The sequence below is a fragment of the Fusarium graminearum genome, chromosome 3, assembly GCF_000240135.3.
Source record: "Fusarium graminearum PH-1 chromosome 3, whole genome shotgun sequence".
Classification (NCBI taxonomy): Eukaryota; Fungi; Ascomycota; class Sordariomycetes; order Hypocreales; family Nectriaceae; genus Fusarium; species Fusarium graminearum.
Window position 1 is genome coordinate 4,345,696 of NC_026476.1, and position 23,445 is coordinate 4,369,140.

Here is a 23,445-nt window from a genome sequence, read left to right on the forward strand (position 1 = left end):
TTTTGCTCTCCTCTCCCTCCGCATTTCGGAACATTGACCGATTTGGGTCTGTTTTGCGGGGTATAGGTAATGAATTGTCATGTCTTGAGAAGTACGCATCGTGTTGTTGACCAGGTTCAAGAGGTCATTTGTCTCCGAGGTCTGATTTCCCCTGATACTCGCTGATCTTTGACCCGAGATCCGAAAGCCAGCGTTGCAATTTCCCCCGAATCATTTGCTAGAGTTCGGGTCTTAGCCTGAAAAGACACGATCGACAGCGTCCCCACGGGGAAACACCATATCTTGGCCAAGCTACCCTTACCTTTGCATGGTAGCTTCGTCCCCCACAGGGGCAATTGGGGGCCTGTCGTGGGGTCATGAGGAGGCCTACTGGAGCTATAAAGGCGACATGAAGTCGCATTGAGTGTCAGAATTGTCAAGTGACAGCTTCGAGAACTCTTCTACTTACACCCCCTCGTCGCTGACATGAAGTTCCGCAAGCTTTCCACAGCTTTCCTCGTTTCCTTATTCTATGTACCTCAACTAGTGGCCGCGGCTCTCAATGCGACAGAGACCGATACTCAGCTGGTTATTTCCAATGACCGCCTCTACGCAGCTGTCCAGAAAAAGGGCGGCGCTATCGTGAAGCTCACACTGGACGGAACGAACCTACTTGGCAGCCCATCTGGCTCTACCGGAATTGGTCCATACCTAGATTGTTACTGCACGCCAAAGGGCTTTTGGACTCCGGGATCTGTGACGCCCAAGTACAAGCTCTTCAAGGGAAAGGATGCAAAGGGCAAGGACTATGGCGGTATTGTCATGTCTGACACATACACCGAGACAGGTCAGGTCTTGGAGCAGTATTGGTTTCTGAGAGATGGCGAGACTGGCCTGCATACGTTTAGTCGAGTCGCCTACCACAACGAAGAGCAGCCGTTCCTTCGCAACCTTCAAGAACTTCGAACCCTCTTCCGGCCAAATAACGACATGTGGACTCATCTTCTCACCAACACGAAGCATTACGCGCCTCTGCCTGGCAAGGAGGCCAAGGAGAAGCAGGTTGTGGTACAAGATGCGACATGGTACATGGGAAACACACCCAACGATCCCTATGTCAAACAGGAGGCGGACTATTTTACCAAGTATACGTTCCAAGATAATTGGCGTGACATCGACGCTTATGGATTGTAAGCTCCTCGGATATAGTTGTTAGGAACTAAATTACTGACATATTAAAGGTTCGCGGATGGCTCCAAGACTGAAGATGGAGACGCTTACGGCGCTTGGCTCGTCATGAATACAAAGGACACTTATTTTGGGGGTCCTCTACACTCTGATCTAGTCGTTGATGGTATTCTGTACAACTACATCAGCTCCAACCACCATGGAGATCAGACAGTACGTTCATTGCCATACTTATCAACGAAATAGCCTGCTAATCCTCATAGCCCAATATTACCAATGGATTTGACCGCACCTTTGGTCCTGTAAGTTTATTTGAAGTACCGGCAAGGATATTATCACTAATGGCCCAAAGCAATACTTCCACTTTAATCGATTCCCTGGCACGACCGATATCCTCAAAGCCCAGGCTGACGCTGCTCAATACGCCGATCCAGAATGGAACGCCGATTTCTATGATTCCATTGCCAAGCACGTCCCAAACTATGTTCCTACCAAAGGCCGTGGAAAGTTTGAGGTCAAGGTTGATCTTCCCAAGGGAGCTAAGAACGCCATTGCTGTTCTCGCACAGAGCGGCGTCGATTTCCAGGATAACGTGTTTGATACCAAAGCCTACCAATATTGGGCTAACCTTGACGAGAGTGGCCGAGCGACTATTCCTCGTGTCAAATCTGGGACTTATCGTCTCACTGTTTATGCCGACAACATATTTGGACAATATACCCAAGATAAGATCAAGGTCAGCCCTGGCAAGACTGAGAAAAAGAACGTTCGCTGGAGAGAAGAGTCTGCCGGCAAAGAACTTTGGCGAGTTGGTACTCCTGACAAGACTTCTGGTGAATATCGTCACGGTTTCGAACCTGACACGTCCAAGCCGCTGCAGCCGGAACAGTACAGAATCTATTGGGCCAACTGGGATTTTGTCAAGGATTTCCCCGACGGTGTCAATTTCAAGGTCGGTGAAAGCGATGTTGGCAAGGATCTCAACTATGTTCACTGGAGTGTTTTTGGCGGAAAGGGCAATTACCCTCGTCCGGAGCAGTATGTTGGCAACGGCGATGTCAACAATTGGACAGTTGCGTTTGACTTGAAAGAGTCGCAGTTTAAGCATAAGAAGCGAGCCACATTTACGGTACAGCTTGCAGGTGCAAAGACTGCTGCGGGAAACACCGACGTTTATAATGCTTCTGAGCCTCACTCGAACCTCAAGTATACTGTCAATATCAACGGCAAGGATCTCGAGCCGTGGGTCATTCCGTAAGTTGAGCTTTACTGCCCTTGAGGAATCAGATATACTGACTTGACTCGTGAAAGATACTACCAAAGTAGCTCATGTGCTGTGCGCTCCTCTGTCAGCTGTTACAACCTTGCTCACAAGTTCGAGTTTGATGCCAAATGGTTGAAGAAGGGTGAGAACGAGATGGTTCTGAGCTTGCCTTACAACGGGACCAACTATGAGTCTGCTGTGCTTCCAACTTCTGTCTATGTGCAGTATGATGCTCTTAGGTTGGAAATCGAGTAGAGTTGCGGATTATGTATAGTTAGCTGGGTTAAAGCTGACGTTAATAAATACAACTTAAGATTGTTCTTGGGCAAGAAAATGATTAGGAAATGTGACGCCGGATCGTTCGATATCATACGACAAGGCTGAGATTAAAAGGAAATTTCCGATTGTTCCTGCAGGATCGGAGGGTTTGATGGAGTTTCACGTGTTGAAGGATCACAGAGGTGGAGTTTTAGGTGTGTAATCATCAGCTGATGGAGGACCAACAGTGAATACAAACTATATACGAGAATACTCGATTCCGGAGGGTTTTTGTGTTTCAGTGATCGGCGTTGAGTAAATGATATAAGAGACAAAGAAGCCTGTAATCTCAAAAGTGTCAGCACAATCAACACCAACATCAACCACCACTGCAATTGAGAGTGCATTTCATCAATTGACATCAAATCAACGATCATGGCGTCGGGGGCCTTTTTCAATCCGAGGGTTCTCCTTCTGACAACACCTCTCGTCTCATCGAGTATTACCCTTTGGTTCGCTCGCGACCAGAGCTTCTTCCTCTCACTCTTCACCAAAACGCCCATCGAGCGCCAGAAAGCCAACGAGATCATCCCAGGCTACATCGCAAACTTCTACGGCTCAGGTCCATGGGCTGTCCTCACTTTTGTCGGCCTCACATTCACCACTTCCACCAGAAACATCTGGTCTGAGCGTGCTCTGCTGGAGTCTCGCGGATCGCTGTTCTGGTACGGCTGTTCTGCTGCCCTCGCGTTGGGTCACCTGGCATATGTTCCTGCTGTAGCGTGGAAGCTTCGTGCCTTGTGGGAAGACAACTGTGCTGGTGAGGGGACGGATAATGTTGGGATGCTGGAGAGATGGTTGACTGTCAATAACACGAGGATGTTTACTACAGATCTTGGCGCTTGGGTTTGTGCTGTTGTCGCTATTTCAAAGACGCTGACTGTCTAAAAGCGTGGTCTCATGATATCCAGGGTAGGCTGAGTGGTCTTGGTCTTGCAAGTGTGGTATTAATGATTGATCGAGACCGGGGGTTGAGGAAAACTATCAAGTACTAATACTTGAACCCAACAAATAAATAGCAAGGAATAGTTATATGGATTCGTCACCTACAAGCATTCCTCAATCAACCTCTATTTTCGTTCTTATTAATAGTAAGCATATAAGATAAGACGGACTTCGGCACACGACAACCCATTGTTTAAGAGTATGTATTCTCGGCTGCACGGCAAGTTTCGCCTGGACAGTACGTTCACCCTTAGTTGTGTTAGTGTATGGTGGCTGTTGATGGCGTTTCATTCCATTCCAGTCAGTATCAAGATCTTCAAGTGCCATTGTCCAACACATAGATAGCATCTCTCTCATATTCTATGCATATTATGAATTGAATTCGTTTTCGATTCGAGGATGCTTATTGATCCTCAAAGAATGACGTGTTGCCAGGCTGTTTTCATTACCTCTAGTATCCGGGAGCCACGACAGTGCTAACTTGCACTTGCATGGTGGTTCGAGCCTCGATTACGCGTCTCTATCTATCAATAAGCAACTTGGACCTAAATCCGCCCTTGACACATGTAAAAACTGGCTATTACCGCATTTTAGTCTCGTATTGAATTGAGAATAGGTCAGATTTTGACTTTCGGGGGTTATTTTTGTGGCTATTGACCTTGTTACCCCTGAACATCAACCGCCATAAACATCATTATCACCAAATACAGCAGCACTCTTAAGACGCAGCCAGCACCAGGAGCATGTACTAACCGGGGACACGGCATTCAATGTGGAGAATACGAGAGCAAACGGTCAACTCAAAGTTAGGTACCGTTTTGTATATAAATGTCTTGAATCATTCACTGTTAGGCAGTTGGCAGGTAGTGGAAGGGCAGCTGCTGTAATATACTAACCTGGTTCCAAGGGACGCTCCCTCCTTAATGTTCCAACCAAGATTCCTCCCCTCGCTCCTTCTTGTGATAAAAAAAGAATATTGGTTCACTTGTATCCTCCTCGCGCTCGTTCCTCTGACCGAGACATTTCATCAACATCTACATCCACATTCCATCCCACTCACCCGGCCACTCATCCATCTCTTGATTCTCTTTCCGTCACATTGATTGCACTTGATATCATCAACTTCATATTCCCATTCTTTGACCCCAAAACAAAATACACTCAGCCTTACCCGACCCTCTATTATCATGTCGGGGTATTCAGAAGAGTTCAAGGCAGGACCAGCGGCGCCCGCCTACGATGAGATCCTACCATCTCGACAAGGCCAAGATGTTCGCCACGCTTCCTCTCGAATGCCTTGGTGGAATCCTAGGTACTGGAGAAAGGGTATTTGGGCTGCTGTTATTCTGGCCTTCGTTGTTGTCTTGATCATCGTCATCGCTGTTTCGGTCACGAAAGTGAAGGAGAATAGATATCCCGATTACTCGCCGTTGTCATATAGCTTGGCAGATACCTGTAAGTCGGCCATTTCTATCCCTCAAAGCTCTCCTAACAAATTGCCCAGATGGAGGTGAATCCTTCTACGATCAGTTCAACTACTTCACAGGATACGACCCCACCCAAGGCTTTGTTCATTACGTCCCACGGGAGCAAGCACAGGCTCTTAACTTGACCTCTGCTTCAGCTGACTCTGCGTTTCTGAGAGTTGACACTTCTGTTGGCCCCAACTCGGAGCCTAATGCGTCAACAGGTCGCTTCTCTGTTCGAGTCGTGTCCAAAAAGACATACGACAGCGGCCTCTTCATTTTTGACATCAAGCATACCCCCTACGGCTGTGGCACCTGGCCTGCTCTTTGGCTCACTGATCCTTCAAACTGGCCAGAAAATGGTGAAATTGACATCATGGAAGCAACCAACAAGGCAGACACTGGAAATCAGATGACGCTACACACTACTAAGGGTTGTTCTATGGACGTTCGTCGCAAGAATACAGGTAAAATCCTGCAAAAGAACTGCAATCACGAATTGAACGACAACGATGGTTGTGGTGTCAAGTCAGACGCTGATGGATACGGCACTGGCTTCAACAAAAACGGGGGAGGTATCATGGCTGTAGAATGGCGAAAGGAAGGTATCCGCATGTGGCAGTTCGCCAGGAACTCAATTCCATCCGACATCAAGTCAAACAAACCCGCTCCCAGTACTTGGGGTATTGCCGTCGCCGACTTCCCCAGTACAGATTGCAATATTGGTTCTCACTTCAAGAACCAAAGTATCATTGCCAACATCGACCTGTGCGGTAGTTTGGTGTCCCATGTTTGGGCTGACTCCGAGTGTAAGTTTATTCGTTTGATCCAGCAGAACTTAGACTGACATACATACCCGCAGGTCCTGGTGACTGCAAGAGCCTCGTTGCTAACAATCCCGAGGCATTCAATAATGCCTACTGGGAGTTTGGTTCTTTTCAAGTGTACCAAGCCAAGTAAGCCGGCATATGGCTGGAGAAAATTGCATGGTTTATGAGTTGAAGCATGGCGTTTAAGGCGATAGGGAGGTTCACTTTCATTTTGCACTTTCGGATAGGCATTTATAAAACATGAATTCTGTTGTTATGATACACTATAGACTCGTGTGTTCTACACGAGCAGCTCCTCTATGAAGCATGGGTATTAACACACCTTTTCGCATATGTGCACTGTCTCTTTCCCCACGTCTATTCATATGCCGCCCCGCATACATAGTGACCGAGAATTCAAATGAGGAGAGAGCCTGTCTCCCAACGCCTTTCCTATGCTCTTAAAACATAACAACCGTAAAACTCCCCAAGCCGCAGAAAATCCACACATATCTGTACATCTCTTACAAGTTACTCATCGGCCCCATTTTTGTTTCTTATCGGTTCGTTAACGTTTAGTCGTCCTTGGGTGGTGATCGCATGTAGGCATCAATAGCCGCACTGAAAGCAGCAAAGGCCAAGCAGCCGCCAGCAGCAGCTTGAGGACCAGCATTCTTGGCTAGAATGCCGCCTGTCAAGCATCCCGCTGCGACACTGTTGGTGAGATCGTTCTTCGCACGCAGACCCTCGATACCGCACTCAACGCCAGAGTATAGCGCTCCGACCTTTCCAAAGTTCTTGGCCATAGACCATGATCGTGTACCCATGTCCTTGAATCCAATCTTGAGTTGTTGCTTTAGAGGCAGAGATGTGACTGTGTTTTGCGGGCTGCCGGGAGCGGCTGTGTGGTATGGAGTATCGTAGGACATCTAAACCAAAGGAAAAGATTAGCTCATGATTAAAAGCAAAGAGTTGTTTTCAAGACTGGGGGAGGGACGTACAGAAGCCATAAACATTCCGAACAAACCACCCATACCGAAACCCATCACTCCAGACATGACGGACTTTCCGAAGCAAGACTCCATCGCAGCTTGGACCTATATTTCTCACCATTAGCTATTGCGATTTCTTACCCCCGCCACCATTTTCCCAGTTGCGCATTTTTAACGTACAGCTTTGATGTTGGGATCTTGAGGACCACCGATTCCGGGGGGTGCAGCAGCGCCACCGACTGGAGGGGTCATTCCTGGGAAATTCATGGTTGTGTATGCGTATGTGGGAGGAGGAATATACTAAGGTAGAGTTGTTGGATTGAGGCGGGACGTTTATCGCGGGTTTACGGGTGGGTGGACTTGGAAATTTACTGGGGAAATCTTTCGGGATTATTTTCTGCCAGCTTCGACCGCTTCCGGGGGGCGTTATCGGCGGAACGGCCCCACCTTGCCGCTTCGGTGGTCCCGGGCTACTGGGTTAGTAGTAGAAACGTTGGCGTCCTGGGTCTTAGGATATAAAAATAAACAGCCTAAGGAGTGTGGTCTAAGCAGCATAAGCCGACCTAGTAGTTACTATGTTCTTTGTGCTTTGAGCAGCCAATGTTTCTCATACCCTGCAGTCGGACACTCGGACTTGGACTCATCTTGAAGGGACAAAGGGTCGAGATTACAATCAATGAATGTTGAGTCTGAAGGTGTTGCACAGGAGATCAAAACCTATCATATCACCACAAATAGGTCTGTGTCTAACAATACTTGTCGAGTCAACATGTCTAATTCAATTTCAGTTATCTGCCAGACTGTTCATCATGAGCTGTATTTTCTCCTGTTTTATCACTCTAATTATATATTTCCTGTTGTCAAGTTTCAGCAACAAACCCCCCTAACCACATGTCTTGAACGGTAAAAAGAAAAACCATCACTCATTCTCTGGTCGTCGTTTCTGTCCCATGCTCAATCCTCATCTGCCTCTCGTCCAATCTACCATCCCTCATCTGTAACATATTCTAATCATATTTAGTCGTTGTTTCTTTAGTCGTATCGGTGTGATTGCTGCTGCTCATCCTGTTGGCGACGGACAGGCGCATCAGGAAGTCTGCGACGCTTTGGGGTGGAATCAGGGGCCTGCATGTGGCCTTGTTCGTTGGAGAAGTTGCGTTTGTCAACTCGTCGGTTCACCTCATGTGGGTAGTAAGAATCATACGCCAGTGTTCCAAACTCGTGAGGAAGCATCTCGCGAATGGATGGAAGCCTTCCGTCCCATTGCTCCTGATGGGTTCGCTGGCGGCTAGGACCTGGATCGGCCCATGAAGATGCATAATCCGTCGTCTGTGGCTGAGGTGACTGGGCACTGGTAATTCCTGAAGTTATGTACATTGCCTCTTTGGGCCTCTGGTCCTGTTCAGCTCTGTATGTTGAGTGCCAGTATCCTCCTTCCATCTTCCCATCGGCAGGCCGTTTCAAAAACCCAGAACTGGGCTTCGGGGTGCGCTCAAACGCCATTGCTGGACGCCCAGACATTTGGCTCCCATCAATTTCTGTGCGATCAATTGGCTGGTTCCAAACGGAGACGGATCCGGAGCCAGGAACGGAAACAAGTGCAGACTTGGGAAACGGGTAGGGCCTAGAACGAATATCAGCACGGTCAGGCGTGGCATATACTTCAGGCGGCTGTTGTTGAGCTCTGTTGCCTGGTGTAACCGAATAGGCCCCAATCTCTTCCAATGTCTTGGGCACGCTGAAAAACGGCCGGGAAGCCTGATTCTCGCCTTGTCGCTCCCAGGGATGACGTGCCTTGCGCTGCCGTCGGGCCTTCGGCTTCGGTTTCGCTTTGTCCTGCACAAGTTCGATGATTTGAGGGTCCAGGGGCTCTGAAGCTGAAGCAGACTCATTGGAAGGAGTAGAGGGCCGACGAGATCCATGCTCTTTGAAATATGCTGTTGCTTTGTTAGACTTGAAAGGTTAAGAGGGATATGGAAACCAGACTGACCTGCGTCTTGCAAATACTTGTCGACAAATTCGGCAGCCTTGGGAGATCTGTGACCAGGCTTGATGTTCTGGTAGTGATGCTCGTCTACCAAAATTAGCCGACAACATGGCAAGAGAACATTAGTAACTCACAGAGCATCGTTCCAGTATATACTCGGCGAGCATTAGCGCCAGATAACTTGTTCATTTCATCAGCAAGCTGTTCCCATGAGAGACAGCCGTCGTCGTCTGGGTATGCAGCAGCTGCTGATTGGGGAACAATGACTTCCCAGAACAAACGTTCCTCGTCCCCGGACCAAGTCTTACCACCCATGGCGAGTCGGATCGGATCAGAGTTCTTATACGAAGTGAAGTGTGGCGATGCAGAGACAAAAGTGACAGGATTTATATATAGGAAGTGATGATGGATGTATAGAAGTGCGATGTGGGAATGAAGACAAGCAGGCGGGCATGGAAGCTCGCAAAGATGCTTTATAGACAGTATAGGATAACAGATGAGTGATTCAGTCCTGATTGCATATTCAAACGGAGCCATGATTAGACTCAGGGACGGTCGCACGTTCCTGCTGAATGAGAGACAATAGGGCAGCTTTTGCTGTGATTCATTGCAAACACAATAGACTGGACGAACTGATTGAACGTAAGGAGCCACGGCAAGTTTGCAGACAGATATTCATTCAACAACAACACCCGCGACAGTAACTACTCCTCAAATATGCTTCGAGGTTCAGGGGCATGTAAACCTCGGGCAATTAGGAATGATGCCAAAGGGCGTTCCAATCTCGAAAACTGGTGTCGTCAGTCAACGTTTTTAGGCGCATTCGTTTGAGATTGAGGGGTAGACAGCTACTCACGATGCTCTTCTTCTCAAGGGGTATGACTCCGTCTTTTACCCAGAACCCCCACCCTCCCGTCATATTGGCGAGCATCATATCCGTCGTCAGTCTATCACCGACAAACGCAACATGTCCGGGGTTTGTTACTCCGGTCTCGGGATGTTTCTTGAAGTACTCCATGATCTCCTGGCCACACCCTGGCTTTTTGACCGAGTGTGATAACACCATAACGCCAGTGTTCTTCTCAACTTCAGCAGCGAGTTTTAAGTTTTTATCCCAGGAAGTTGCGCCTGCGGTATTTGAGACCACGAGCAATTTGCGACCAGGATATGCTAGTCTTAGCTTTTCGAAATGAGTCTATGCATAAGTTTAGCAGGCGGCCATGGTCGAATTTGTGATTTTTTTTAAAAAAAATAGCCACCTTGTAAGATTCGTACACCTCAATGCTATCGGGATAGGCAAAACAATCGTCTTTGTCCAGCACGACAGCCTTGATCTCTACTTTTCGGCCATCTTGTTGAAGGCCCTTTTCTAAGGGAATTGGCAGATCATTGAAGGTTGATACTGTGTGATGGGGTAAACAGAGGCTTGGTTTGAATATGAGCCTTGTTATATTCAATGAAGCTGAAAGATTAAGATTCATCATTTTTTTGTTTGTTATAGAAATTGTCAATAAAGAATGAAATAATTGAATGTCGTTGAAGTTAAGCTCGCGCCACATGTAGCGGTGCCACAGGCGCCACAGCAATTTAGCAGGCGCGTTACCAGTAGTAACTACGCGACGGGGCCTTCCTTGCAACTCATTATTTACTTCCCATTCCAGCGCAACATCAACATTACAAGAAATTGGCCTCTACAAGATCGCCTGTAATCTTCTCACCCTCAAAGACTCCAATATGCCTCGAAAAAAGGCAGTCGAAGAGTCTGACTCTCAACAACTTCCTACGAGATCATTGCGAAAAAGAAACCACCAGGAACTCGAAGCCATCCCAGAAAGCGACCAGGAGGAAACGAGCCCTGTAAAGCGACAACGCAGCGTGAGCCACGAATCCCCATCGACCAATGGCGAAACAAACGGAAACATAAATGGGTTCATGTCGAATGGCGCAGAAGATGTTGCGGCTAGCGAGTCCGAATCATTATCGAAAGTCGACCCAGAAGAGACCCCTAAACCTGCTCCGAAGCGACGAGGTCGACCACCGAAGAAAGCAGTTAATGCTGGCTCTCCTACGCCCAAAGCAAGCCGCACCGCTCTTTTTGAGACGCCCACAAAAGCACGATTTGGTTTAAACCCCGACACACCTGGAGGAGCAGATCGATCTGCCAAACGAAAGAGTACAAGAGCTTTGATCGAACATGTCGTTGGTGATGACCTCACGGACGAAGAGGAGTATGACGGCCTTGCGCATAAAATCTACGAATCTAGTGAAGACGAAGATGCTCTCGAAGGCGATAATGCCATTTCGGCAGAAGCGTCAGGTCTAGACGAAGCCGCAACACCTTCCAAGTCGACGCCTCGGCGCAAAGCTCAGCGAAAGAAGCCTGCTAGATCTCCGACTCCTCCCCGTGACTTACCTCCCCACGAACTATACTTTGCACATAATAAACCTGGTCGGGCAAAGACATCCAACAATACGCTTGGGTCGTTGGCTTTACTTACTCACGATGAGTATTTTACGATTGTGAGAGAAACCAGCGACCATCACGAGGGTGATATCGAATTCCTGGAGAGTCTACATGCTGAGTCGTTTCCACAATGGGCATTTGAGTTATCGCAAGGATTTAATCTGTGTCTTTATGGGTATGGCTCGAAGCGACGGTTATTGCACAAGTTTGCAGGTCACCTTCACTCTCGAAGCAGAAAAGAAAAAGGAGACAAGATTGTTATCATCAACGGCTATGCTCCTAATACTACAATGCGCGAGATATTAAGCACAATCGGTTCGGCTGTTGATCCAGCCCATCGCATCCCTCTCACGCAGCCTGCTGTCATGGTCCCAGCCATTCTCTCTCATCTCAACACTACCTCTTCGACGATCACGCTTATCGTCAACTCAATCGATGCGGCACCGCTTCGCAAGCCTGGCTCTCAAACTGCCCTGGCGCAACTTGCAGCGCATCCTCATATACGCTTGGTATGCTCAGCTGACACGCCAGACTTTGCGCTACTCTGGGATATTGGTGTACGATCAGCCTTTAATATGGGGTTCCACGATTGCACAACATTTGCCCCGTATACCGCCGAATTGGATGTTGTGGATGAGGTACACGAACTTCTTGGACGGAACGCTCACCGAGTCAACGGCAGAGAAGGCGTGGCGTTTGTTCTTCGCAGTTTGCCGGAGAACGCCAAAAATCTGTTCCGTCTGCTGGTTGGTGAAGTACTAATCGCCATTGAAGAAGAAGGCGATGGTGGCGATGAGCCAACTGGTATAGAGTACAAAATGGTGTACAACAAGGCAGTAGAAGAATTTATTTGTAGTTCCGAGATGGCCTTCCGAACACTGTTGAAAGAGTAAGTTTACACCAACCTGAGTTGCAAGACCTTCACTAACGAGTACTAGATTCCATGACCATCAAATAATCACGAGCATGAAGGACGCTCTTGGGACAGAGCTTCTGAGCTTGCCGTTCAGAAAGGACGAGCTGGAGGCAATTCTAGAAGATCTCACGTCATGATGTAATTACTACTGTAACATATAGAACCTGAAACATACATGGGATCATCGGCGCTGGTGTTGGCATTGAAGAAAATATTGAGCAAGTTTTTTGCATAATTGGCATTGATAGGGTATTAGATATATCATGCAGGGAATTCATCACCCTGGAATTCAGACCACATCTTTGAGCCTTTTGTGAACATTCATTCATCTCTATCCAGCCGTCTGGCCTGCTTGAATGTCTATACCAGTCATCCGCACAAAATCATCACCGGAACGCCGCCATTAAAGGTGCCTCTATATTAGACACCCAGGCTTTTCACACAAGTCCACAGTACCACGGGCACAATGACATTGTCATTTCCGCCGGTCAGAACCGCTTCGGTTAGACTCGCCATCGAGGCGCACATAACAGCATTTCGAGTAGCAGCAACGGGCCCGGGTTGGTCGCCCGCAACTGGCCAGCCGCCAACTCGCAACCACATACTGGCAGCACCAAGGCCCAGGACAACTGCCACTGCAAATGCAAAACTGCCCTCGAGACTCTTGCCACCGCCCCAGAACCACTTGCGACGTCCATACCGACGTCCTATAAGTGAGGCTGCTGCATCTCCAAGTCCCACGCAAGTAACGCCAGCGACAAGACTGACATCTCGACCTGATACTTCCCAGCCAGACAGGTAGTCAGACCCAGTGCGTGGTAGAGAAGCGAGGCCTAGCCAAAGAGGAATCGCACATCCAATGAGAAGAAAGATGTGTGAGATGACGACAGGGCCGCGGAAATCCCTGCCGTCAACATATGGCGCCAGGAATGAGGCAATAGGCTTCGATAATGGGGGAAGCTGGCTCGCTCTGAGGAGATCCAAGATCAGGAAGACCGCCAGAATTAAGGAGAGAGCCAGAGCTGCGTACGTAGGGTCCACAAACGTTGCGGGCAGAAACATCCCAACCATCATAAAGTGAAATACTTTTCGCCGTGTGTCTACCTCGTAAATATCCTTGAGTCGAAAAACAATAATCAGACCAAGAATGAGGATGCCCAACCAGTAGACGCTCAACAGAAGTCGGGTGTTTGCTTCGCCAATGTCGTTATGGCGAACATGCTGCACCCAACCATACCGGCACTGTTTGTCTTCTGTCGGATCCACTCTTGGGGGCAAACAAGCCCATCGCTCCAAGTTGTAACTTCCAACTTGATATCGGAACCAAGACCAATCACCAAGAAGATAACCAAGAGCCCAGCCAATGGGCTCATTGCCGTCTAAAGCCATCCTCTCAACATAGGTGCGGATGCCGCCCAGCACGACTGCTAGCATGCTTGCATAAACATATCCAGCATAGAGCCACTTCCTCATCGTCGCTTGCTCTTGTGTCAGCTTGAAGAAGGGTCGAACAGACATGGAAGTTGCTCGTTTTCTACGTCCTGAGGGGGTATGTGTCGCATTACGTCGGTTTCCCGAATCAAGGTGCGGTAAAGTGTGTCTCCGACCAAACGACCAGGTTCCATCTGCAGCCGTGGGAGAAGATGGCGCACTATCGATGTCTGCCGGAGCGGGAAAGCTGGGTCCGAATGTTCGTACCCTTGTTGGCTTCTTGAGTAAGGGACCTCCGTCATCGTCGGAGGAACCCGCGGTATCGTAAACCGCATCCTCGTGCTCGGCTCTCAATAATTCGTTCCTGAGGCGACGTAGAGAGAACAATTGCCAGAAGTTCTTCCAGAATGGTGGCTGCTGGGCGAATGATGCCCTGCGGAACCGCCACTTTGGCACTCTGGCCAACGTAATTCCCCAACGAATGACAGGACCACAAAATACAAGAAGTGACAAACCACCGCCCCAAAGAAGAGCCTTGAGAATGAGAATTTGGGGCGAAGAAGCGAGAAGTAGAACGTTGATAAGTGCAATTGATAGTAGCTGAAGCTCAGCCGTCAACAGACTTGTGGTGGTAAGATAGTGCAATACCACGCATAAACTTTGGTGAAGAGGGTACAACAACACAGCCGTCTCTCCTGCAATAAAATCCTCCGGATGTTTGTTTTCAAAATTTCCTCGTATTTCTGGACTCCAAACCAATGGTATGCAAGTAATACCCCATGCTATAACGTCGTAGGAAGCATAGGGGTCGGCTTTTGGAATAACGCTTTGCGGAATAGAAGCAAGGCTCAGAACAAGGTTTGGAAGTATTGCCGCGGGGTTATTCGAAGAGATCAGAAGTGAAACGAAGAGGGTAATCGCCGAAGGGTATAATATAGGAGCGGGGTCGAAATGTGCTGGCAGCTCGAGGGGTATTGTGTGGGATGGTGACTTCTTGCGATAGGCCCATGCTACAACCCGAATGGGATACAGAAAGAGAAGCCCAGCGTACAGAAGGCCGAGCAGGAAGATATCTGGATATTATAAGTCAACCGAATAAACATTGGAGGAAAGATGTATACCTTTACCCCATATCTTCAAGAGCTGCAAAACCTGCGAATTTGAAGCTACCATAAGGCCCAAGGCCAGAACAATGCCCGCTTCAGTTGCGCGTCTTGCAACCACCCGTTTTCGTCGTTTGAGAGCTTCAAGCAAGCGTTTTGTTTCGGGTGTCTCAATGGGCATAGGCGTCTTGTCGATGGTGCGAGCAGTTTGGCCATCGGAAAGTGCTGGTGACGGAAGAGGTGACGAAGACCCAGACAGAGGTTCATTAATACCTCTCAACCCTTTGTGCAAGTTTGACCTCGGCGCTGGTAGGCCTCTCAAGTAATGTTCATCGTCGGCTTCGGAACCGCTATCACTCGTCTGCGGAGAGTCCTTGAGAAAAGATGGCCATGTTGTTGGCGACGTCTCGTGGTGAGCATCGTCACTAGTCTTGGCGGATTGCGCTTGGCGGTTACGTAGAGAAAATCGATCCTGAAGATGCGGCAGGTCTGTACTCTGGTGGTGATACGGATGAGGCGACCGCGATCGAGCTTGTATTATCGCTTGTTCTTCGGAGTCGAGGGCATTTAAAGAGTCGGGGCTGAGATGCTCTGTCATGACGAGGGAGTTCAAGGTGCTGAAACAGCAATCATCGAATATGAACGGGGTTGCGCATGCGCATCGATCACTGTGAAGGAGGGAGCGTCGCAAACGGATGTGTCGGTGGAATTAATGCGTTAATGAGAGTATGAAAGTGTTGAACTAAAGGCAATTCCCATCCGTGGCTTTGACTCCACGGCGATGATTTTGTTGACAGAAGCTTGAGCATCTGTCTACAAGACGGCCACATGTGAAAGTGGCCTTGTGCATCGGCCGTTTCGTCAGCCAACTAAACTATCTCCCAATCAAGACGTGGGACTGGAACTGGAACTCCCAGGGCACGGCCACTCACAAGCCACTGCAATCGAGAGTGGACAGTGTACAGTGGACAGTGGCTCAATAAAGCAAGAGATGATTTTCAGAGTTAATATAAGCTTCAATTTACCCGATAGCAACTATGAGCCAGATTGAATAGGAGTATTGTTAACTAACCAGGTATACAGTTGCAGCGAAGGACTACGTGTAAATCAACATATGGACAAACCGCTTTCTCATGGCTTCTCCACCAAATATCTTTCTTACGAATTTACGCCCTCCGAAATATAATATCACGACATTCCACTATCAGAACTCCTCTCTCAGCAAGCTACTTGCCTGAAATGGAAGCTTAACAGAATATGTATACTTTCCGCCGGTTTAGAGCCTGCCAACACCGGGAGGAAGGAGACAGCAGGTTGTCACGTGCATAGGATATTGAAGCTTTCCCTAGGTAAGTTCAGTCATCTCGTTCATGAAAACAACTGCAGCATCCATCATCAGACCTCCTATCAATCAAGTCATCACAAAATGCATGCCGCGTATTTTCTGCAGGTCTCACGAATGTGGTGACCAGGGTTTCGGGTGGTCTAAATTTAGACACGCCTGCCGTCTTTAAACTCTCAGCCAGTGGCAGACGCCAAATTCACTGCGCCTGTCACCAGAAACTCCAGCATACGATATCCACGCAGGCTATGCTGAGATGTTGAAAAACGTCGTGTAGTTGTCAGTGTGACATATACGCTTGCAATTTGCCTCGGCATTACGTCGAAAACACCTGATGCCCTTCTCACCTGGTGGTGCGATACCATTTCCAAACCCGCGGGAGTTGAATAATAGCACGAGTTGACAATGTCGTTATCTCAGAAAACATCGCACGGTCAGCACTACGAATCAAGTGCAAAACGCCAAGGGCTGCTGAGCGTCAACGTTGTCAGTAGCACATTGGTTCAGCCATTGACTTCAGAACCTAAAACTCAGTCAACTTCAGCTGTCCCACGATAATCTGCATGTTAACTGTCTGGCAGCAGCTTGTCTCGAATGACATCTGCTGGTTGGTCAAGAAATGTGCTAAGCGTTGGGTGACTGAGATGGCATGTCTCAGTCAAAGAAAGCGTCTCAATAACAGGTGGACGGTGACTCGCCGGATCATGAAAGACTTTCAAAACTTCCACTGTTCCTGTTCTCCAAGGGACCTAGGGGCTGGAGTTTCAAGCTATAAAGTTGAGGTGTGGTGACTTGGACAGTGATTCGGTTCATCATGACAGCCAAGGTCGTGCAACACTCAATAATAAATCATATATCGGCCAACCATGCTGTTTCAAAGACATCCGTCCCGCAACGGAATCGACATACGTCGACTGCCAAACTTGGTCGCGCGGAGTTTTTGCGGACATTCAAGTGTAGAAGGTGCGCACGATGAGCATGGCAATTATTCAATGGATGGGCCGTGAGATCCGGTCGCATACATCATATCGGCTTGGCACATTACCAAATCCGCTTCGTCTTAAGACGGACACGCCGTTCGGAGCCAAGGACTGTGCACGTATCCATCCTCGATCTCACGGACAAAAAGAAGTACCCAAAATAAGGATCAACCGAGATTTCTATCGTATTATTACCCAACATAATAGGGCACATCCGTCATCACAATTGGCGATCAGCTCAGACTGGGGTTGTGAAGGAGTCTTGGTGATGACGATCGGACAACAGAATAATCAAGTTCAATGAACAGAAGATGCCACTGGGTCGTTTGCACATATCAAACAGGGGGTCTTTTGTATCGCATCACAGAAGAGCAGGAAAAGATTCTTATATCCATCAAGCGTTAAGATTTGTGTCAACCCCGCTGGCCTGGTTTTACATACAACTTGGACAGGCATCCAAGTGTGGCTGGATGCTGGCCAAGATCAGTTGTGTTCGACAGCGCGATTTCAGTTACAGCACAACATCAACTCACAGGAAGGGTTGGATAAGAAGGCTAGCAACCTCAAAATCAGGGACAGGGTTCAGGGGTCAAACAGAGCGGGTCAAACATGGAATGATGACCGGGGCCATGCGGGCAGAGAAGGGCACATCTTCTGGGACCAATAGCTTGGGTCTGAACGTTGACCCGCTCGCCGCTGCCGATGCTCATCTTTTTCTGTCGATTTTCTCGTATTCTCATGTCAGGGAGGCGATTGTCTCTCCCCCCTTTGACATTTTTACATCAATTAAATTGGTGATGGAGCCTGAGAGCTTTTTAAAGAATACGAAGAATAACACGATGCTCGTACTCTGTACGCGGCATGAAGGATTATTATGGCACACCAAAAGTCTGGACAACAACTTCGTCCGTTTACCGTTACATCCACAGTGACATCACCCGAGTAGTATCTAGCGTTACGTTGAAGAGGCGCGGCGCCATCTACACGACAGAGCGGAGGGGATGGGATAAACAGGACAGGAACCAGGGGGCAGGCAGAAGAGACCTGTGCTGCCAGCACACTACAGTGGTTCTGTTGACAAAAACAACGATGCAATGTGGTTGGGCTAGATCTCACATGCAGCACTTGCCCATCCCACATTGGAGATCAAAGTTGTCGCAGCCAACTACAACACGTAGGCAAATGCGGTCACGGTTTTAGGCTTAATAAAGGCTGAAACATCCCTTCAGTTTCTACGGCGATGTAAATTACATACGAGCCTCAGCAGCTCCGCCCTTGTCAGATGTACATCGTACATCAGGTCAGCCAGCCAAAAAAGACTCTCTCAAGGGCCGCCTCACGTCTGGGACTGAAGCTTATCAGCGACAATGAAAGGGCTAGACTGGCTTTGTTGAGCCGCCCCTTCGCGCCTAAACTCCACCAAAAGCACATCCCTTCCAGGCTCCCCGGGCTTGTTTACAGCTTGAACGGCCGGGTTTTCAAGGGACAGGCGTGTAGCGTGGAGCCAGCCATCTGAACTTGGCAGGCCTGGCAGGACGACAACCCACTAGACAAGGGCTAGCTTTCGGTCTAGGTAGCTTCGGGGTGGCTGTCGTTAAAAACTGCAAGCGGCTCCCTCCCAGGCCGAAAAAAGAAACACACCAAATGTTTTAGTATACATAGCGAATTTGTCCAGACTTGCAACGGCCTTTATTCTCTTTTGCCACGACAGACAAAAATAAGACTACAGCGACAAATCAGAACTAGCTTACTTGGACCGCTGTGATAGTCGTATGCAGCTCAGCCTCCTCTCGCCAGCACTAGCTTAGTTCTCGGGACTTTTAGCTGAACAGATCCCCCATCGCCCATATCCCTTCCCTCCATCATCTAACGATCCACTGGCATCACAAACGACAAGCTGCATCTAACACAAAACTCTCCTCCTTTGTTGTCTGCTAGTCTAGAGATTGGCTTACGTTGACTCAACTTTGACGAACCTCAGCTCGTGTAACGCCCAGTCACTCCACTCACTGCATCCACTATCCACTGCCTCCACTCCCTCCCCCAGCGCCTCCATCAACTGTCAAATCTCTCTCATACGCACATCACCAGTTCTGTATCCATTCATAATAACTGGAACTGTGTTGGCTCCTCCCTCGGACGCTAGAGCCACCTCCTCAGAGGCGCCTCTACTTGGCACACGACACCTTTCATCATCGATAAAGAGATCCGCTCCTCTCATCAGCTGGCGTCTGCAGATTCTTAGACCCTAGCTTGTTTACTGTACTGCACTGTCTTCACCACTCGCGTTCTGGGTCCTCACTACTACTGTACCTCGTCAACCTCACCATCACCTCCCAGCCAGTCGTTTATCGTTTCTTCACAAATAGCAAACCCAAAAAAGCTGCTTTGTTGGGTCCGCATACCGTATTTCTGGACTATTTTCAGCCGCTATACGTCCTCTGCATATTCGTCTCCAGTCTTGGCCTCGCTTGATATCACTCTGATCGACTTACAAAACTCACCGTTCTTCCATCCTCCAAGTCTTTTTGTTCATTTGTACACACAATGGCATCTAGCGACATCAAGCACGATTACAGCATGGAGGCTGGACTGTTGAACACTGACCGAGAAGAGAGAATCATGTCATCCAAGGAAGCACTACTCCAGGATTCGGAATCTGCCCAGATCACCCCAAGGACAACTACCAAAAGGATATCCCCAGCAGGCAAGGCTTTGATTGCTCTGGCTGCTTGCTGCCTCTTGGGAGCTGGTGTGGCATCTATTGGTGGTGCTACTCGTTTCTGCCCTGGACATCTCCGCCATGGAGACCTCGTTGGAAAGCATGGCATGAGCGGTCACCGTGCAAACCTCTCCGAGTCTATGGCACAGATGGTTCGACGACAGAATACACCAGCCCCTACCGACACAGAGGATTCTACCACCGAGCCTACTAATGCCGTTGATGAAGCCTCTAATGAAGCTTCGGCACCCACGGCCCCAACGGCACCTACTGCTCCCACGGCACCTACTGCTCCAACAGCGCCCACAGCGCCCACTGCTCCTACGGCCCCTTCAGACACCGCAGTGCCGCCCTCGGACACTGCTCAGGCGCCCACGGACCAGGCTTCCGCCACCCAGGCTGAGCCAAGCGATGAGCCAAGCGATGCTCCCACAAATGCAGCATCAGAGACTCAGAGCCAAGCCTCGGTCACCCAGAAGCCATCTGACACGAGTGAGCCATCCTCACCTTCGCGACCCGCGAGCTCTGAACTTGACGAACCGACCTCTAACCCGGACACAGGCCGCCCCTCTGCCACTGCTGCCCAATCTACCGAGGAGGACTCTGCCACTGAGGACACTCCCTCTGCCACCCCGTCGGACGAGGAGCCCACGAAGCCTGCATCTAACACGGCTTCTACTCAGGGAACTACTCTTCGTACCACGGAGACTCGACCAGCGTCAACTCAGTCCGATCCCGAATCAACCGCCGATGATTCCGCCACTGCCACTGGTACGTCCGACTCGGAAGAGGAACCTTCCGAGACAGCTCTCTCTTCTCGTGCTTCAACGTCCAATCCTCCTGCTCCTAGTGCTACAACCTCCACTGCTGCCAGTACGTCTACTCGAACAAACTCTTTGCCTGATACATCCTCTTTTTCTGAATTGCCGTCTGAAACGGTATCTTCGGGTGAGACAAATCAATCCACCGTCCTTGATGAAACCTCCACTGCCGCCGATGCCTCCACTGATGTCGACACTGCCACTGTCCTCTCATCCACTACTGACGACGCGAGCGATGTTCTCTCTGATTTGACCTCGGAACCAGCTTCCAAGTCAACACAGGAATCAGGCACAACGTCGCGGACTTCAGAGGGACGAGAGACAACCACCGGTATGTGGGATGTATCAGCAGCAATAGGACCCTCTACCGGGCCTTTGATGCTGGTTCAACTCCCCAGCCTGCTGTGATATTATTGCTTCGTGCTATTTCTCCATCAATCTATTGCCCAAACATCGTGACTTCCGCAAGTGCGCCAAAATCGGGACAAGCCGTTCATTATCACCCTGACTGTTGCTCTCATGACATTTGCGAGATAATCTTGAAGATCGTATTTGCTAACTTGGCCACAGATGATCAGGAAACCGCAACTCAGACCGATGAGGCTACGCAAACCGATGAGGACAAAACCACAACTGAAACAACAGAGTCCGAGCGACGCACTATCACCGGCACAGGTACCAAGCCAACCTCTAGCGCTATTCCCAAGACCTTCACCTCGACACTCGAGGATGGCGGTGTCACCACACTGACCTCGACCTCTTGGGTTGAAGTTGTCCCTGCCGCTGAAGCTACTGGCAGCAGCAACCCTGACCTCCAGAACGCCGCTCCTCGATCAGTTGGTTCCATTCTGGGTGCTGTTGTTGGCATGGTCTTTGGCGGTGTCATTCTCCTGTGAGCGGACGACAGTCTTGCCATTTCTCCGCATTATGTGATGATCACCACACAGATATTGTGGTAGATAAACATAGCTGTCCAGTCATGGTCAGCAGCTCATATTATATGGGTTCATTATGAATTACGGTCCTTTCCTCACGGGTACAAAATTGGGTTAATAGACTGGGACAGCATCAGACGTTGGGTACATGGGGAAGCGTGTTGTCATTAGACGAGAGCTTCCGCTTATGGTTGCATCTCGAAGGAGATCTAGAACATTAATTGGCGCTTAGCATATTAGCCGACAGCGATCGTATCTAAAATGCATAGTACATGAGCGAATACAAGACATTTGCATTTCCCCCTATTTCGATGACTGGCTAAGACAAAGATCTGGTGTGAAGCTGTTCCAACATGTTTGAAGTTGTATACATCTCATACATATTGTACTCCGAAATGGCAATACAATATCGATCTTGGTAAGAAGAAAAGAGTGTAGTGTCCCGTAGTACTACCCGAAAGTGCAACAAAAAAGATACTAGAAATTGAGGCCGACAGGACCACAACAACCTAGGCTGCATGATCAATTCGCAACTACTTATACCAAGATATTAGTAAACTGCGGAAGTTACGAGAATGTTGTTATAGTTAGCAAGCTGTACATCGCTGATTCGTGTAATCATCTCTAGTTAACAATCGAATATAATTTGTCAATGATTGATTAATTGCTAAGGTTTGAGGGTATAACCAATGAACGCCAGTAACTTCCACACAACTGCATACATCCTTCTCGCTGCCAATATAAATTCCCGTCTCGGTGCCTTGTTAGCCAGGTCCAATCCTGGGCATATCGTGGTGCTCGCTCAGTTTTGACAAGTATGTGTTAAGTTCCTCAACACGCTCCTTGTGGGTCTTGAGGAGCTCAGGTCGCGAACCAGATGATTCGGCGAGTTGGAGGAGCTGATGAGTATGTTAGTACGAGGCGCATTTATAACTTTAGACTGACGCGCTTACCCTCTTCTTCTTGATCTCCTCATGACGCTTCTGGGACTCTGTTTTCTGCACTTCGGGCTTCTCATCATCATGTTCATGGCGACGCTCATCATCTTCGTTATCCGCTGTGTCCTTCTTCTTCTTCCTCCTCGTCTCTTCGTCCTTGCTTCCTGTATCGAGGTTCTTCTCTAGATCGGTCTTGTCGCGCTTCTTCTTTTTCTTGTTGATTTTGGCGCCTTTGAGTTTCAAGGCGCCACCACCACCAACAGCAGCATAGTCGTCGGACCCCATGTTGTTGTGTTGTGATGCTGGGGAAAAGGGACGACCAAGACTTCCAGGATCATGGACTCTTGTCGTTGAAGTAAGTCGGGTGACTAAGCACGCTGTGGCGGTGCATGTGGCGGATACCCCACTTGAAACGGCAAGGGGGTTGGGGCTCGTTGCTGTTTTCGTACCATACGCGGAAAGGAATAGGAAGCAATTGCATGGACAAAGCAAAGCTTCCTTCCTTGTGATGAATTGAGGAAGGTCTCCTATCCTTGGTCCTTTCCATTCTTTGTCTCGTCCACCTCAAGCGCCCACTTGGCTTGAACCCACACAAACATCCCCCTTTTTGGTGCTGAATTAAAGACTTTATGAGCAATCAATTTGATCATTGATGAATACGACTCTTCTTCTTAATTGTAACTTTATACCCCATCTTTAATCTCAGCCGCTTCAGAACGATATCTTCATCTACCGCTGCCGACGACAACGGTTCCCACAGACCCTATTTCACGAATCTTCCATTGCGATACTGCTCAAAACACACGCTCGAGACCTACGCGACTCCAAATAGTAATGCGCCTTTG

At 48.8% G+C, this 23,445-nt stretch overlaps 11 protein-coding genes across 11 annotated transcripts; 6 read left to right on the forward strand and 5 right to left on the reverse strand.

Annotated features, from left to right (window-relative positions):
* Positions 1-465: 465 nt before the first annotated feature.
* FGSG_06117 (uncharacterized protein) lies at positions 466-2,686 on the forward strand (the record flags this gene model as incomplete). The annotated part of the gene is made up of 5 exons (XM_011326439.1): positions 466-1,169; positions 1,221-1,380; positions 1,431-1,469; positions 1,520-2,421; positions 2,479-2,686. 5 exons carry the CDS (start codon positions 466-468, stop codon positions 2,684-2,686), a joined length of 2,013 nt encoding a protein of 670 aa, XP_011324741.1.
* A 438-nt stretch (positions 2,687-3,124) lies between these two features.
* Positions 3,125-3,744, forward strand: FGSG_06118 (uncharacterized protein; the record flags this gene model as incomplete). Its single annotated transcript, XM_011326440.1, has 2 exons — positions 3,125-3,509; positions 3,641-3,744. The coding sequence occupies 2 exons, from the start codon at positions 3,125-3,127 to the stop codon at positions 3,742-3,744; spliced, it is 489 nt and encodes a 162-aa protein (XP_011324742.1).
* Positions 3,745-4,419: 675 nt separating this feature from the next.
* FGSG_06119 (uncharacterized protein) lies at positions 4,420-6,343 on the forward strand. The gene is made up of 3 exons (XM_011326441.1): positions 4,420-5,149; positions 5,199-5,969; positions 6,023-6,343. The coding sequence occupies exons 1-3, from the start codon at positions 4,882-4,884 to the stop codon at positions 6,118-6,120; spliced, it is 1,137 nt and encodes a 378-aa protein (XP_011324743.1). The 5' UTR covers positions 4,420-4,881; the 3' UTR covers positions 6,121-6,343.
* Positions 6,344-6,544: 201 nt separating this feature from the next.
* FGSG_06120 (import inner membrane translocase subunit TIM22) lies at positions 6,545-7,228 on the reverse strand (the record flags this gene model as incomplete). Its single annotated transcript, XM_011326442.1, has 3 exons — positions 6,545-6,898; positions 6,971-7,066; positions 7,142-7,228. 3 exons carry the CDS (start codon positions 7,226-7,228, stop codon positions 6,545-6,547), a joined length of 537 nt encoding a protein of 178 aa, XP_011324744.1.
* Positions 7,229-7,993: 765 nt separating this feature from the next.
* Positions 7,994-8,464, reverse strand: FGSG_06121 (uncharacterized protein; the record flags this gene model as incomplete). Its single annotated transcript, XM_011326443.1, has 1 exon — positions 7,994-8,464. The coding sequence occupies one exon, from the start codon at positions 8,462-8,464 to the stop codon at positions 7,994-7,996; it is 471 nt and encodes a 156-aa protein (XP_011324745.1).
* A 1,007-nt stretch (positions 8,465-9,471) lies between these two features.
* On the reverse strand, positions 9,472-10,432 carry FGSG_12867 (uncharacterized protein; the record flags this gene model as incomplete). The annotated part of the gene is made up of 3 exons (XM_011326444.1): positions 9,472-9,513; positions 9,805-10,143; positions 10,208-10,432. 3 exons carry the CDS (start codon positions 10,430-10,432, stop codon positions 9,472-9,474), a joined length of 606 nt encoding a protein of 201 aa, XP_011324746.1.
* A 250-nt stretch (positions 10,433-10,682) lies between these two features.
* On the forward strand, positions 10,683-12,465 carry FGSG_06122 (uncharacterized protein; the record flags this gene model as incomplete). The annotated part of the gene is made up of 2 exons (XM_011326445.1): positions 10,683-12,301; positions 12,351-12,465. The coding sequence occupies 2 exons, from the start codon at positions 10,683-10,685 to the stop codon at positions 12,463-12,465; spliced, it is 1,734 nt and encodes a 577-aa protein (XP_011324747.1).
* A 110-nt stretch (positions 12,466-12,575) lies between these two features.
* FGSG_06123 (uncharacterized protein) lies at positions 12,576-15,460 on the reverse strand (the record flags this gene model as incomplete). The annotated part of the gene is made up of 2 exons (XM_011326446.1): positions 12,576-14,832; positions 14,881-15,460. 2 exons carry the CDS (start codon positions 15,458-15,460, stop codon positions 12,749-12,751), a joined length of 2,664 nt encoding a protein of 887 aa, XP_011324748.1. The 3' UTR covers positions 12,576-12,748.
* Positions 15,461-17,495: 2,035 nt separating this feature from the next.
* On the forward strand, positions 17,496-18,116 carry FGSG_12868 (uncharacterized protein; the record flags this gene model as incomplete). Its single annotated transcript, XM_011326447.1, has 1 exon — positions 17,496-18,116. The coding sequence occupies one exon, from the start codon at positions 17,496-17,498 to the stop codon at positions 18,114-18,116; it is 621 nt and encodes a 206-aa protein (XP_011324749.1).
* Positions 18,117-19,237: 1,121 nt separating this feature from the next.
* Positions 19,238-21,968, forward strand: FGSG_06124 (uncharacterized protein). Its single transcript, XM_011326448.1, has 3 exons — positions 19,238-20,398; positions 20,468-20,854; positions 21,298-21,968. The coding sequence occupies exons 1-3, from the start codon at positions 19,732-19,734 to the stop codon at positions 21,621-21,623; spliced, it is 1,380 nt and encodes a 459-aa protein (XP_011324750.1). The 5' UTR covers positions 19,238-19,731; the 3' UTR covers positions 21,624-21,968.
* Positions 21,969-22,298: 330 nt separating this feature from the next.
* FGSG_06125 (uncharacterized protein) lies at positions 22,299-22,885 on the reverse strand (the record flags this gene model as incomplete). Its single annotated transcript, XM_011326449.1, has 2 exons — positions 22,299-22,561; positions 22,616-22,885. 2 exons carry the CDS (start codon positions 22,883-22,885, stop codon positions 22,427-22,429), a joined length of 405 nt encoding a protein of 134 aa, XP_011324751.1. The 3' UTR covers positions 22,299-22,426.
* Positions 22,886-23,445: the final 560 nt, after the last annotated feature.

Excerpts from the sequence above, each read along its gene's own strand:
- FGSG_06119 (XM_011326441.1), top strand. The coding sequence starts at position 4,882 with ATGTCGGGGTATTCAGAAGAGTTCAAGGCAGGACCAGCGGCGCCCGCC. Across the intron at positions 5,150-5,198 it reads ATATAGCTTGGCAGATACCT|ATGGAGGTGAATCCTTCTAC; the intron begins GTAAGTCGGCCA and ends CAAATTGCCCAG. Across the intron at positions 5,970-6,022 it reads TGTTTGGGCTGACTCCGAGT|GTCCTGGTGACTGCAAGAGC; the intron begins GTAAGTTTATTC and ends ACATACCCGCAG.
- FGSG_06124 (XM_011326448.1), top strand. The coding sequence starts at position 19,732 with ATGGCATCTAGCGACATCAAGCACGATTACAGCATGGAGGCTGGACTG. Across the intron at positions 20,399-20,467 it reads CCAGAAGCCATCTGACACGA|GCCGCCCCTCTGCCACTGCT; the intron begins GTGAGCCATCCT and ends ACCCGGACACAG. Across the intron at positions 20,855-21,297 it reads GTCTGAAACGGTATCTTCGG|ATGATCAGGAAACCGCAACT; the intron begins GTGAGACAAATC and ends ACTTGGCCACAG.